This window comes from Molothrus aeneus, chromosome 7 (assembly GCF_037042795.1).
Source record: "Molothrus aeneus isolate 106 chromosome 7, BPBGC_Maene_1.0, whole genome shotgun sequence".
In the NCBI taxonomy this organism is placed as follows: domain Eukaryota; kingdom Metazoa; phylum Chordata; class Aves; order Passeriformes; family Icteridae; genus Molothrus; species Molothrus aeneus.
In genome coordinates this window covers 6121387-6133613 of record NC_089652.1, presented here as the reverse complement: position 1 = coordinate 6133613, position 12227 = coordinate 6121387, and the positions used below count along the sequence as shown (strand labels likewise).

Below are 12227 nucleotides of genomic sequence, written 5' to 3'. Positions count from 1 at the left end.
ATCACCAAGTAGAATTTATTGCTAAACCTGCCAGGCCCCAGCAGATTTGGCTCATAGAATCATTAAGGTAGAAAGAGTAGAGAAAGCCCTCTAAGAACATCACCCCTATGACCCTAAATGCCACATCTATGTGGCTAGCAAAGACCTACAGGGATGGGGCAGGACTCAAATGCTCCCCTGGACAGCCTCTTCCAATGCCTGACAATGCTTTCAGTCAAGAATTTCTTCCTAATATTCAATCCAAACTCCTATGGCACAACTTGAGGCCATTCCCTCTTTCAGGTAGAGAAGTTGTAGAGAGCAGTAAGAATCTCAAAGACAACAGAGCAGAGAGGGCAAAGAGCAAGGTAGGTTTTACATAGTAAATAAATTATTCTTTTTTTTTTTTTTTTGAACACAGACAGCTTCCAGCAGTGATAGTTACTATCTTTTCTTCATTCCAAACAAAATTTAGGTCCCTGGGTTCTTTTAATCAGACTCACTCACAAACTGCAGCAGGCAAACCCAGTGTACAGATGTTCTCCACTCTAAAAACAGAAGGTGGGAAGATTTTGAGAAAGTGCTATAAAATCATCATTCATCTTTCTATATTAAGCAAAACCAGGCTGCTGAGAGCATGAAAAAGTGTTGCCTGATAAAAACTCCATGTGAGCCTTTCAAGAAGTCATAAATAAAACGAAAAAGAACAGGATAACATGGGCATGGATTAAAGCCTGTGCTCTGGGGAAAAGTAAAGGAGGGAAAAGTGCTCAAGAAAAAGACAAGGCTGAGGAAGAACAGCAAGATTTTATTGGTTTTAGAAAGGCTCTGGTCCACTTGCAGAGGATCCTGTACTGTCAGTATGTGGGCCACCTGCAATGAGAAAAATGGGGTTATTGTGTTTAGTAACAGCCAGTAGTGCTGCAACTGCAAAACACAAAGTGTTTGGTCTCATACCTTGTGGTGGCAGGCAGCTGAAGAAGAGGAAGAACAAAGGTTAAAGGCCATGACAAGACCTACTGATTTCTGCATTGAATTGCACTGATCCTGACAGGAGCCAGGGGTTCTTTACTGGTTCAGATTACAAACCCGTGTCAAGGGGAAATAGGTAGAAGTGCTCATCCCTTGTAATCCCATTAGGGAAATAATCTGTTCAGGAATTCAAATCCTCTGCTAAAGAGGGCTGTGCAGACACCCCTGCCAGCAGGTCACCCATGCCCAAGGCTGCAGCTGCCTCCTTCCTGTTCTCCTGTTCACTAAAGCCCTGAAAGAGCCATGGACAGAAATAAAAGTGGAGTTCTCAGCGTGTCCCCATATCACCCCCCTTTCCAGGCTCTAGCAAGGGGCATTTCTTTATCAGCCTTGGCATGTAAGAACTTCCTAGCACCTAGGAAGCCAAGCAGGAGAGGCTCAGGGGAAGGCACAAAGCAAGGGAGCCCCTGGAGGAGCTGGCTGTGCACAGGGCTCAAGGGCTCTATGGATTTGGGAGCATCCTGGGGAGGAGTTCAGCCATTTCTGCATTGACACCCACCCCCTCCAGCTGCAAGCACAAGCTTATGGCAAAGGCTCAGCATTATTTCTGATACTCCCCTCCCTTTGTATCATTTCTCTTAGCTGGTGGTTTGGCTTTTTTATTTTCCCAGGAATTTCTGATTAGCAAATGTCCCAGCAGTGCTTAAAGAACATAAACCCTGCTGGGACCCTTAGCACTTCCCCACCCCTGCCTTATCTGGCAGGTGACTGCTGGGTTCACAGGGACACCCAAAAGGCAGGGTGGGAGACACAAAAGGCAAGGTGGGAGATCCAAAAGGCAGAGTGGGAGACACAAAAGGCAGGGTGGGAGACCCAAAAAGCAGAGTGGGAGACCCAAAAAGCAGGGTGGGAAACCCAAAAGGCAGAGTGGGAGACCCAAAAGGCAGGGTGGGAGACCCAAAAGGCAGGGTGGGACACCCAAAAGGCAGGGTGGGAGACCCAAAAGGCCGGGTGGAAGATCCAAAAGGCAGGGTGGGAGACCCAAAAGGCAGGGTGGGAGACCCAAAAGGCAGGGTGGGACACCCAAAAGGCAGGGTTGGAAGATCCAAAAGGCAGGATAGGAGCCCCTGCAGAGCACAGCAATGCAGCATGGCAGGGTGGGGGATCTCTGTGAGCCCGCCCCTTGTCAGATGCCCACATTTATCCCACAATGTGCCTTGCCACCCCACCTGGGCAGGGAGAAAGGGCTGCAGGAGCACGTCACAGCTGCCTGCTGACTTACAGGGGCTGGGCAGAGCTGCTGCTCCAGGGCTGTTCTGTGCTGGGGGGCACTGGGAACACCCCTGTGGGAGGGTAATGGTGGTGGTGGTGCACCACAGGTACCTTGGGCCTCTCTGCCTTCACTGCCAGGGGGGCAGCAAGCTGCAGGTCCTTGTTGGAGAGAGACAAAGGGTGCCTTTGGAATGGAGAAAAATGCATTGGCAATATCCATAGTGGCCATACTACTTTGCTGGTTTGGATTTAAGTTTGTATTGGAGTTTTGTCGCCCTGATTTTTTAAGATTTTTCTAAGCCTTCTATGTTTGCATTCTTGTAACAAACTTTCTCACACACTTTCTTTAAATAACTTACTGTTTTGCGTTCTTTTATGGAAGAGGAGAAATTTGATAGGCTGTTAGTTTGTTCAGTGTCATTGGAGAAGTGGCACTTTCACCCTCCAATCCACTGTCATTTTTAGAAATCTATAAATGTTGAAGCCAGAAAATAAACTTCCCTTTTTTCCCCTTGAAAACAGAAGTGTTTCATGTTGTGTTGTTTCGTGTCCTATAGTGACAGAGTTTTAGTATGTTTGGTACAGCAGTGCTTAGTGGTGGAGTTATTTTATTCAATGCACTGTAGTCTACAGTTAATTTTTATTATTTTAGATTTTTAAATGTTTTTATTATTTAGATTTATGCACAGGTTAAATGGGGCTGTTGAAGGGTGAGTGGGTTTTGCTGACTATTTTTTGGGTTTTTAGCTCATGGATTATTTTGTGGATGGGGATTACAGCATCTTGATTTGTTTGGTATTGTTGGCAGTGCATTGTTGAGGTGGCAATCAGCATTTGTTGTTTTTTTATTTTTAGGAGTTTTATTGTAGATGAGTTTTTCAGTAGTTTGGGTAAGGTGTTTAATTGCTTGACACTTTTTGTTTTTATAGTTATATAAATATTATATATTATATTCTATATAATTATAGATATAATTATATATATGTAACAGTTATATATAACTATATATAACCATATATATAGTTATTTTAAATGTTTATTTGAGGGTTTTTGGGCAGAAACCTGTGCCCCTCATGGAGGAGGCAGGGGGTTCCCTAGCTGAGGGGGCAGGGTTCCACTCAGGCACCCCTTAGGAAAGGAAGATTTTTGGGATATGTTTGGAAAAGAGTCTGCAGGTTCCACTACAGAGGGCCCAAGAACACTTGGTGACTTCAGATTTCAGCTGATCCTCAGACCCCACTCCCTCCAGTTTATTCCATTAGTCCATGCCAGGGAAATGCAGCATGGCAGGACGGCCTGGAGAGGAAGGTGGGCATCAGGGCATGCTCTTCCTCTGCCATCCTTCCTGAGGTGCAGTGTCCTCCACAGTGCTCTGGCTCTCCCAGCTCTCTCTCAGGGGGATGAGAGGGAGCTGGGTGTTGCTGGGTGTTGTTTGTTACCTGCTGGGGGAGAGGAGCCATTGCCCCCCCAAGCTGTGTGAGCAGTGCTGGTGGCAGAGCCTTCAGCATCATGTTCTGCATCATGATCTGGTGCATCTGAGCATTCTGCATCAGCATCATCTCCACCATATCTGGGAAGAGAAGAAAAGAATAAGAGCTTTCTCTGCAGCTGGCAAGCAGCAGAGGCAAAATGGTAAGGAGTGTCCTCCAGCACACAGAGTGGGCACTGCCACAGAGGCAAAGCAGCTGAAAGGGGGCACATTGTCCTGAGGTGTAAGGTATGTGTGTGTTCTGTTTACCATCTATTAGGAGTAGGGCAGTTCTCTTCTGTTCATGGGGCAGTTTTCTTTATCTCTTCCACAACCCATCCTCCCTCCAGAGAGATATCATCTATTAAAGAGGCCACTGAGTGTCCCTGCATGGCTGATAAAAATTACATCGTCCCATTGTGAGATGCTCCACCCAGAAAGAAGAGCCAAACATTCCTACCTAAATATAATCTGAGACTTAAAACATCAGAGACACCCTTTTCTCACTAAATTCCCAAAAGAACAACTATCTTCTCCACTAAATTCCCAGAAAAATACCAAACCCATCTACACCACCACCAGACCTTCAAAAAAAAACCCCTACACCCTTCTACAAAATCACTGCTTTGACAAAACCACATCTGTCACTCCAAGAAAACTACAGCCACCATTTAATCAAAACTGCTACCAACACCCTTACCAACAGTGTCAAGTCGTATTCTAACTCTGTCAGTAGTTTATTTTTTAGTCTTTTTGTACTATTTTTTAAATTTTCCTAGTAATAAAACTGTTATTCCCATTCCCATATCTTTACCAGAAACCCCCTTAATTTAAAAATTACAATAATTCAGAGAGAGTTTACATTTTCCATTTCAAAGAAGGCTCCTGCCTTCCTTGACAGACCCCTGTCTTTTCAAACCAAGACACACATGAAGAATATTGGCATTATTTCCCCAGGCAGTAAAAAGTTAATGTCTGTGAGTGGGGTTGTTCATCCCATGTTTCCTGTTTCCCCTCCCTCCTACAGGAAAGCTGCTGCTGAGTCTCTTGTCTTGCCCTGCAAGCCCACAGCCCTGCATGGCAGGATGGAGAAGGGCTGAGCTGCAGTTTTCCCTCACTCCAGCAAGGACAGGCTCGTCCTGTGAGGTTTCCTCACATTTATGTGATATTGCAGTGCCACCTTGAGTGAGAGCCCACTGGCTCATAGAATAGAAAAGGTTGGGAAAGACCTTGAACATCATCAAGCCCAAGCCTCAATCTGTCATTTCATGCACATCACATCTCCTTACAGGATCCAAAGGACTTGGGCAGTGTAACTAATTCACTTGGGGAGGAGTGAAGAGGGAGAGGGGAGAAAAAAAGAAGGGAAAAAAATAATGAAGGCAACTCTCATTTTCCTTTTTACTGATCATATAAAAAGTAGTTTACATGTAGCAGCTTCAGAGAAGCCATGAGTGGATTTGGACTATTTTGGTTATGGAAATAAACTCTGATACAAAAATCCAGACACTTAGATGAAGTATGAGCTGGGAAATACTGCAGTTCCATGACTGAGGATTCCTGAGTGGGATGAACCTTTGGCTGAAGGCTGAGCCAGGGAAATTGTCCCAGGTTTTATTTCATGTATCATTTCACAGTAGCCCCCACCTATGTTTAGAAACAAACTCTTTTATTGTTTATATTTAGAACAACTTTCAGATGTTCTGTCTTGTTTCCAAACACAGGGTGCAAACAAAAGCCTGAGGAGATTGAACAGCAGGTTAGGAAGGCACAAAAGAATAAAACCAGATTTTAGAAGCCTGTTTGCCAATTCTGGAATCACTCATGTGCATGACTTTGACTTTGTTCATATTACTCAGCGCCACAAGTTGAGCTGTTCTGCTTCCCCAATCTTCCTTTGAGTTTGTAGTTCCTTTTTCTTTAGTTTTAGTGATAAGAATTTCACAACTGAATGCCTTTCACAACTGCTACCCACCCCATTTACGAAGCACAACTTCCCAAGCTCCACCAGCTCATTAAACAGCACATCCCTAACGAGCTTGGACCCCGTCCCATGTCCCCTTCCAGCTGCCATGTCCCCTGCCCTGCCCTCCCAGGCCTGGTGGCAGGAGCTGGCTGCTGTGTGCAGGGTTTCTTACCTTCCTTGATGCTCCCAGAGCGGGGGGCTGCCAAGGGCTGGGCTGGGGGAATCTGTGTGATCACAGGGGAGGGATGAGGCAACTGCTGGATGATGGTGGCAGGCTGAGCTGGCATCTGGAACAGGAAGGAAAAATGGACGAGTCAGGCTTGGTTTTGGCCAGCTCTCCCAGCTATGGGATCAGCTGTCATCTGCCTAGGCTTCAGGAGAACTCTGGGATCCTCATGGAGAAGCTGTTGAGGCTGTGGGCTGCCTGAACAGGCAGTGATGTGCAATAGCAAGTGGCTGAATGGCCAGGCTGGAGTGTGGGCAGCCCTGCCACTCCTTTTGCCATCTTGCTCCAAGAGTAAACCACTCCCATTGTTAATTTTGGGCTTTATTTGCAAGATGGCAAATAAGGCTTCCTCTTATTTCCCCTTAGGTTTCACTGCAGGCAGCAAGGATCCCATCAAAGAGCAAGAGGCATGTCTTCCCTTTTTGTGGGATGAGCAATCCCACACAGCTCCCCAGTTGTCAGCTCAGACTGGCACAGTGCTGCTGGTGTTTTCTAGGAGCCAATCCTTACTGTCTGCTGGATAATCCTTGGTGGCTCCACTGGGGAAGCTGGAAAAGGGATCTGGTAGATTTGTGGGAGGGCAGCTCTGTGGTCATGGCAGTGTCCCCCATCTGGTGCAGGTGGCTGTGAAAGCTCTTCCAGAAGGTGCTGCTCCTGCAAAGTCAAGTATTTTTTTATTTTCTTAAAGAAAACCTGGACACAGCAAGGCAGACAGTGTGGTTATGCTCCCTGGACTAAATGGGATCAGCCCCTGGGAGCCTGCAGCAAGGGCACTGCCAGTGCCTGTGTAAGTGTAAAGAAAGTTCTCCTTCCCACAGATCTTGAAACACAAGCAAAAAGGATTGGGGGTAAAAAAATGCACAGAACAAGCTGCCAAAAGTCTGGGAAAACATTTCAATAATAGTTGGTATCCTCCACAAACTAGGAATAAATAACAATTATGATTGTCTCTACTGTGGCATCGCTAAAAATCCCTTCTTTGCATTTTGGCACAGAAAGTTTATGATGCAGCAGCTTCAGGAGAAGCAGAATCACCCCACTTTAGTGCCTGAAGCAGGTGCAAGCTCCCTCAGCTGCAGTGAGAGAAGCCAAGCTGCTCTCCAGGCTCTTTTCCCTGATTAGCTGGCCCAGCCTTTATATTCCAAAGCAGCAGAGCACTAAACCCTGCCCAGCCCCAGAATTAAACCCTGACCCCACAGCAGCAGTGGATGTGCAGGGAACTGGCCCATGTCTGCTCTTACCCTGAGCTCCTGCAGCAGACCTTTCCTTTGCCTCAGGGCACTTTGGAGCTGGTCCAGAGGTCTGTTCCCTGGAAGAGGAAGAGTTTCCATTATCTCCCCAAAGGATGACAAAGACAGAGCTATTACAGCACCTGTGTTATGATATCACTGTGGAAAATGTGGTATTGGAGAGCTGGATGTTGCATATGGGTAAAACCTTACAAAATAAGGGTCTTGTTACCTTTTTAAAATCATGGCTCAGGCCTCCTACTTTGGCCAAGCAGAAAAGGACTGTGGGAAAGTGACTCAGCTGAATTAGGGATAGAAAAAGAAGTTATGTAACCATGATGTGCTCACACTGTGGTGTATGGTGGTTGCTTGCATTATGTCTATTATAATTTAAAACTGTGTAAAGTCAAGGCCTAACTGCTCAAAAAGACCTGGTTTTTGCCATAAAGGGACTCTCCTCTGCACCTGCCTGGGGACTCAGTGTCTCTCTGCTTCAGCAGCTTGAGTTCTTCCACAAAAGGCTTGGGCTACTTTTCTTGTCAAATACATGTGTGGATAATGACTTTATGCCATGTGCAGCTGCTCAGCAGCTCTACAAAGGCAAAACTCCCCTGAAAATAAACTCTTAAGATTGCTCTCCAAAGCCCCCTTTTAACCTCCTGGTTTAGGAATCCGTTTCTGGCTCAAGATTTCTAGATGTGCCCTGTGCATGCAGAGGATGCCTGTGTGTAGTAACAGCTCCATCAAGCTCTGGTTTGAATGTCAGCTTTTCTGTTTCCATTTTGTTCTGCATCAACTTCTTTTTCAGTTCATCCCACACATTATTTTGAAATAAAGATAAGCAAGAATGTTTTCATATACTTTGGAGCCATGCCTGGCATCTGCTCAGGAAAGCACCATTTTGTATTCTGAAACTGTAAATTGTTCTAGGGGATTTTTAAAAATGTTTGGCCACAGCATTAGAAAATTCCAACTATTTGTGCATCAGATCAATGAATAGGAGCCCACAGTACAGTCTAGAAATATCACAGAGCTTCCACTGGTGGCCTTGAATCCATAGACAATATAAACAGTGCATGTGCCATGCAAAGAAATATTCCTCCTGCCTTTTTAGAATCACCAAAGCCAAGCAAAGAGCTGGACTACAACAGGGTGTACTCCTAGGTGTAAGAGCTAGGACAAACTGGATCAGCATCAGTTTGCTGCAGCTGAGAGGCTGCACAGGATAAGATGAACCTTTCCTGGGCAGGAAGGCATCTTATGTCAGTGCTCAGCTGGTTGTTCACTTCCCTTGGTCAGGAAAAAAAAACAGGTGAAGAAATTCAAAAGATGAAAAGCAGTTAGCTCACAGATGAAGGGAAGAGAGGGGATCATCTCCTGAGGAACTCATGCCTGAGAACATAAGCAAGGCCTTTCCAAAATATGCCTAAAATTAGAACAAATGCTTCTCTTACTTGCAGCTGGGAGAGACAAATCCATCTTCTCTAGGTTCTCCTGTTCATTTTCTAGTCTCTGTTGGCAGAACCATAACCAGGACTGGTTATAAGTCAGGCAGAAGAGCTCACAAGGATTCCCAAGCCTATGGCAGGAGTTTGGGATGGAGGAAATAGAGCAGAGGTGGAGAAAAATGGTGGTTCTTAAAGAAGTATGAAATGTTCCATTACAAATCTAGTTACAGCAAAGAATAGTGGTGCTTCCAACTGTCCAAGCTATTCCAGACCTTAAAACTGATAGCATGGTAAATCAGGAGACAGAATTTATTTTGTAGGGCAGAGAGCTGCATCATATGAAGGACTTGATAATGTTGAGTTTGGGCTTGCCTGATAGTCCAAGATCTGGACTCTCGATTCAGCAAAGGTCAGAGCAGGCAACACATCTTATGTGAAAGCAGACATGAAATTGCCTTAAAACAATCTGAGATTCTCTTTACCCAAGATTTACTCCTAAACTTTGCCTGTCCCAGCTCAAACTGGCTTTGAGCTAACTGGTGACATCTCCCATAAAATCCAAGTCAATTTAATTTACTGTAGGCCCACATAAACATGTAGAATGTTATTCAAGAAAGTGACAGTGAGTAGTACCACTCCTCAGTGTATATCAGTAGAGTTATACTATAACATAATAAATTTATGTTAAAATACAGTGTTGATGCTTTAACATGCAAGAGCAAAATTCAGTGTCAATGCTTAAACATGCAAGAGCAAAAAGCAGAGCAAAGGTGACCCCTGCAGAATGATTCCCTTACCTTTTCTAGGAGTTTGAGTTTCAGTCGTGTCAGCTGATCCACCACTGAAGGATCTGCCATCATCTCTGCAAGAGCAGGCAGGCAAAAGCAGGTTAAAATGCTAAACAGAGGCAGATAGGTTTTCAGTGCTCATTTTTTTCCCTCCACAATCTTCACAGAATAATTCCATTATTAAAAAAAAAAAATAACACAAGATGAGCAGAAATTGAGAGAAGCAGATAAAAGCTTCAGTTTCACTCCCAGGTCAGAATGAGTACAGGCATTCACAAAATCACAGACACAGCTTTTCCTGACATTTCTCTCAACATACTTTTGTGCTGCAGCTTGTGATGCTCACAGGAAGGCAAGTGAGACTGAATATTTATTTGTCTGTTCCTAATGGTTGCTATCCTTCCCCTGGCAGCATCACTAAGCCTGGCCTCTGTGTTGTTAGAGACTTTTATTAGCCCAGAGGTTTGTGCCTGGTTGCTAAGTTTATAGTGTCAACAGGTAACATAAACAATTTAATCTCCAGGCACAGAAGCTTGTGTACCTTGGGTAAAGCAAATGCCTGGCACATTAGTGGACAAGAAAAAAAAAAGAAATAAAAGCCAATGGTTCTTTAAAACAAGCCCAGTGCCAGCAGTCAGGTTATGATCTTGCTGATTGGTACCTGTTTATTCCACTACAGGGGAATAACACACTTTAGACCTTTACATGAGTTGTTACCACACAGTGACTAAAAATTGAAGGAGCACAGCTGGAACTCTCCCCTGGGTAAGTTCAAGAGTCAAGAGGCTATGGTGCAACATCCTTTTGGTTACCATCTCCCAAGAAAGCTGCAGAATGTCTCCCTCACCCTACCAGCATAAAAACAGGGTCACATTTATCAGTGACATCCATAAAATGAACACCAAGGCAAGAGAAAAAAGCCAAGTGACAGACACTCCTCCTCAGTAGGATATTTTAAGCCCAGGAGAGACAGGTTACAACCAAGTTAGGATCCTCTGCTCCCAGGAGAGACAAGTTACAACCCCTTCCTCACTCAAAGGCCACAGCAGAACTGCAGCAGAGGCACTGGAGCAGCTCAGAGATGCTCCTGAGCTGTGTGAGAGCAGCACAGATCCCCTCTCCCAGCTGTGACACGCACACAGCCCATCCCTAAAAACACACAGGCTGCAAGGCACTGGAGAACTTAGGGAAACTGAGGTGCAGGGATCCCCAAAGCAGCTGTGCTGGGTCAGAGCTGGGCTTCAGCTCCTCCGGCAGGGCTCTGGGTTCAAGGGCAGAACAGAAAATCCTCTCACCTGCCAGCAGCTCTCTCCTGGGAAACAACTCTGAGCCCATTTCTGTACTTGAAAATCCCAACAAAATTTTTCTCTGGCATCTCTGACCCTTTCATCTTTGCAGCTGCAGCAGCCTTTGACAAGGAGTTTGCTAGTTATGCCTGTAAGCTTCATCAGTGAAGTTTGCTTTTGTGCTGGGAAAGAAATCCATCCCTTTTTGATTGCTGGTGAATATTGAGCTGACTATTTTACCATCAACTGGTTTACCACAGTGCCCCTAAAAGTTGAATTTCTAGAGCCTTCATTGTAGTATGAATAGAGGGTCACAAAATAGTTTGACAAAAAGAAACAGGTAAAAGTATTGCATTAAAAGTATGTGAAACAACTGAATTTACTAAAGAGGAAAGGAAGAGAAGTTTGTGCTTGATGTGGCAGGTATCCCAGAGGAAATCCAGTACTAGGGAAAAAAAAAATTTAAAAAAAAAATTTAAAAGGCACTTTCCAGCAAACCTGCTAAAGGATCTCTCTTTCCCGTCTTTTCTCTTTTTTCCACACTTTCTCTTTTCTCTCTTTTCCACTCTTGGTCACAGTGTGATCCTTACTCCTGGGACATCTTACAGCCTGCTGATAAATGGGGTCCTAGGAATGTGCCAGCCACACACAAGATCTGGCTGGAAGAGATCTGGAGCTACACTGAATCCCAGAGAAGGGATCACAGTCGAGAATGAAGATTCAAAAGACCAAAATCAGACAAATGTAATCCTATAGAAGAATAACAGGTGTGTTACATGCACCTCACAGGACATCATTATTCTGCTCTATTTAGCAGTGCTGAAGTCAGAGTTTGGACACGGTGCTCATTTTTGGACATGGTGGTTTAAGAGGGAAAAAGAGTCCAGGAAATAAAAAATAAAAAGGGTACATTTAAAAAATGTAGGCTCTAAGGAAGACTTTAAAGAACTGGCTTTGTTTAATTAGTAAGTAGATGGTGAAAAGAGGACAGGCCAGCAGGTTTTAAATAAATTAGAGGATACAATCAAAGAACAGGGTGGAGTGGGGCAGGGGTTTGTCTGGAAAACCACAAGCATTTGGCTTAATAAGGAAGAGAAAACCTGATAAAAACAGGGAAAGGGAAATGGTGGGAATGATGGAGCAACTAAGGGAAATGATGGAGCAACTATCAAAAAAAAAAAAACCAACAAACCCCCCCCCAAAAAAAACCCCAAAAAAACAAACTCAAAAAACTTTCAAATGAGTTTTTACGAACAATTAAAAAACCAAATGTGTGAACATTGCAGGACTCCTCAGATATAAGAATGGATTCAATGACCTGATGAGGTCCATAGCAGTATTGCATTTCTTTGATGTCTTTGATTGATTTTGATATTTTATAACCTTAATTTTAATTTCTGTGAGTTCTAAAAGACAGTTTAAAAATACATTATGATACTAACCAAGATGGTTAGAGGGGTGGAGCAGCTCTGCTGTGAGGAAAGGCTGAGAGAATTGGGATTGATCAGCCTGAAAAAGAGAAACTTTGGAGGGACCTGTGGCCTTCCAGTGCCTGAAGGGAGCCCACAAGAAAGATGGAGAGGGAAAATGTAC

At 44.4% G+C, this 12227-nt stretch overlaps 1 protein-coding gene across 8 annotated transcripts; it reads right to left on the bottom strand.

Annotated features, from left to right (window-relative positions):
- Position 1: 1 nt before the first annotated feature.
- Positions 2 to 9752, bottom strand: C7H21orf58 (chromosome 7 C21orf58 homolog). Of its 8 annotated transcripts, none has more exons than XM_066553493.1 (10): positions 9668 to 9752; positions 9358 to 9422; positions 8567 to 8624; positions 7125 to 7192; positions 6394 to 6537; positions 5830 to 5944; positions 3663 to 3793; positions 2234 to 2407; positions 937 to 953; positions 768 to 852 (listed from the first exon to the last, which is right to left on the bottom strand). In XM_066553493.1, exons 2-10 carry the CDS (start codon positions 9418 to 9420, stop codon positions 837 to 839), a joined length of 786 nt encoding a protein of 261 aa, XP_066409590.1. In that variant the 5' UTR covers positions 9421 to 9422; positions 9668 to 9752; the 3' UTR covers positions 768 to 836. The 8 variants fall into 8 exon arrangements, with proteins under 8 accessions (XP_066409584.1, XP_066409585.1, XP_066409587.1 ...); XM_066553492.1 differs by having other exon boundaries at positions 2234 to 2382; XM_066553487.1 differs by lacking the exon at positions 937 to 953 and having other exon boundaries at positions 2 to 852.
- Positions 9753 to 12227: the final 2475 nt, after the last annotated feature.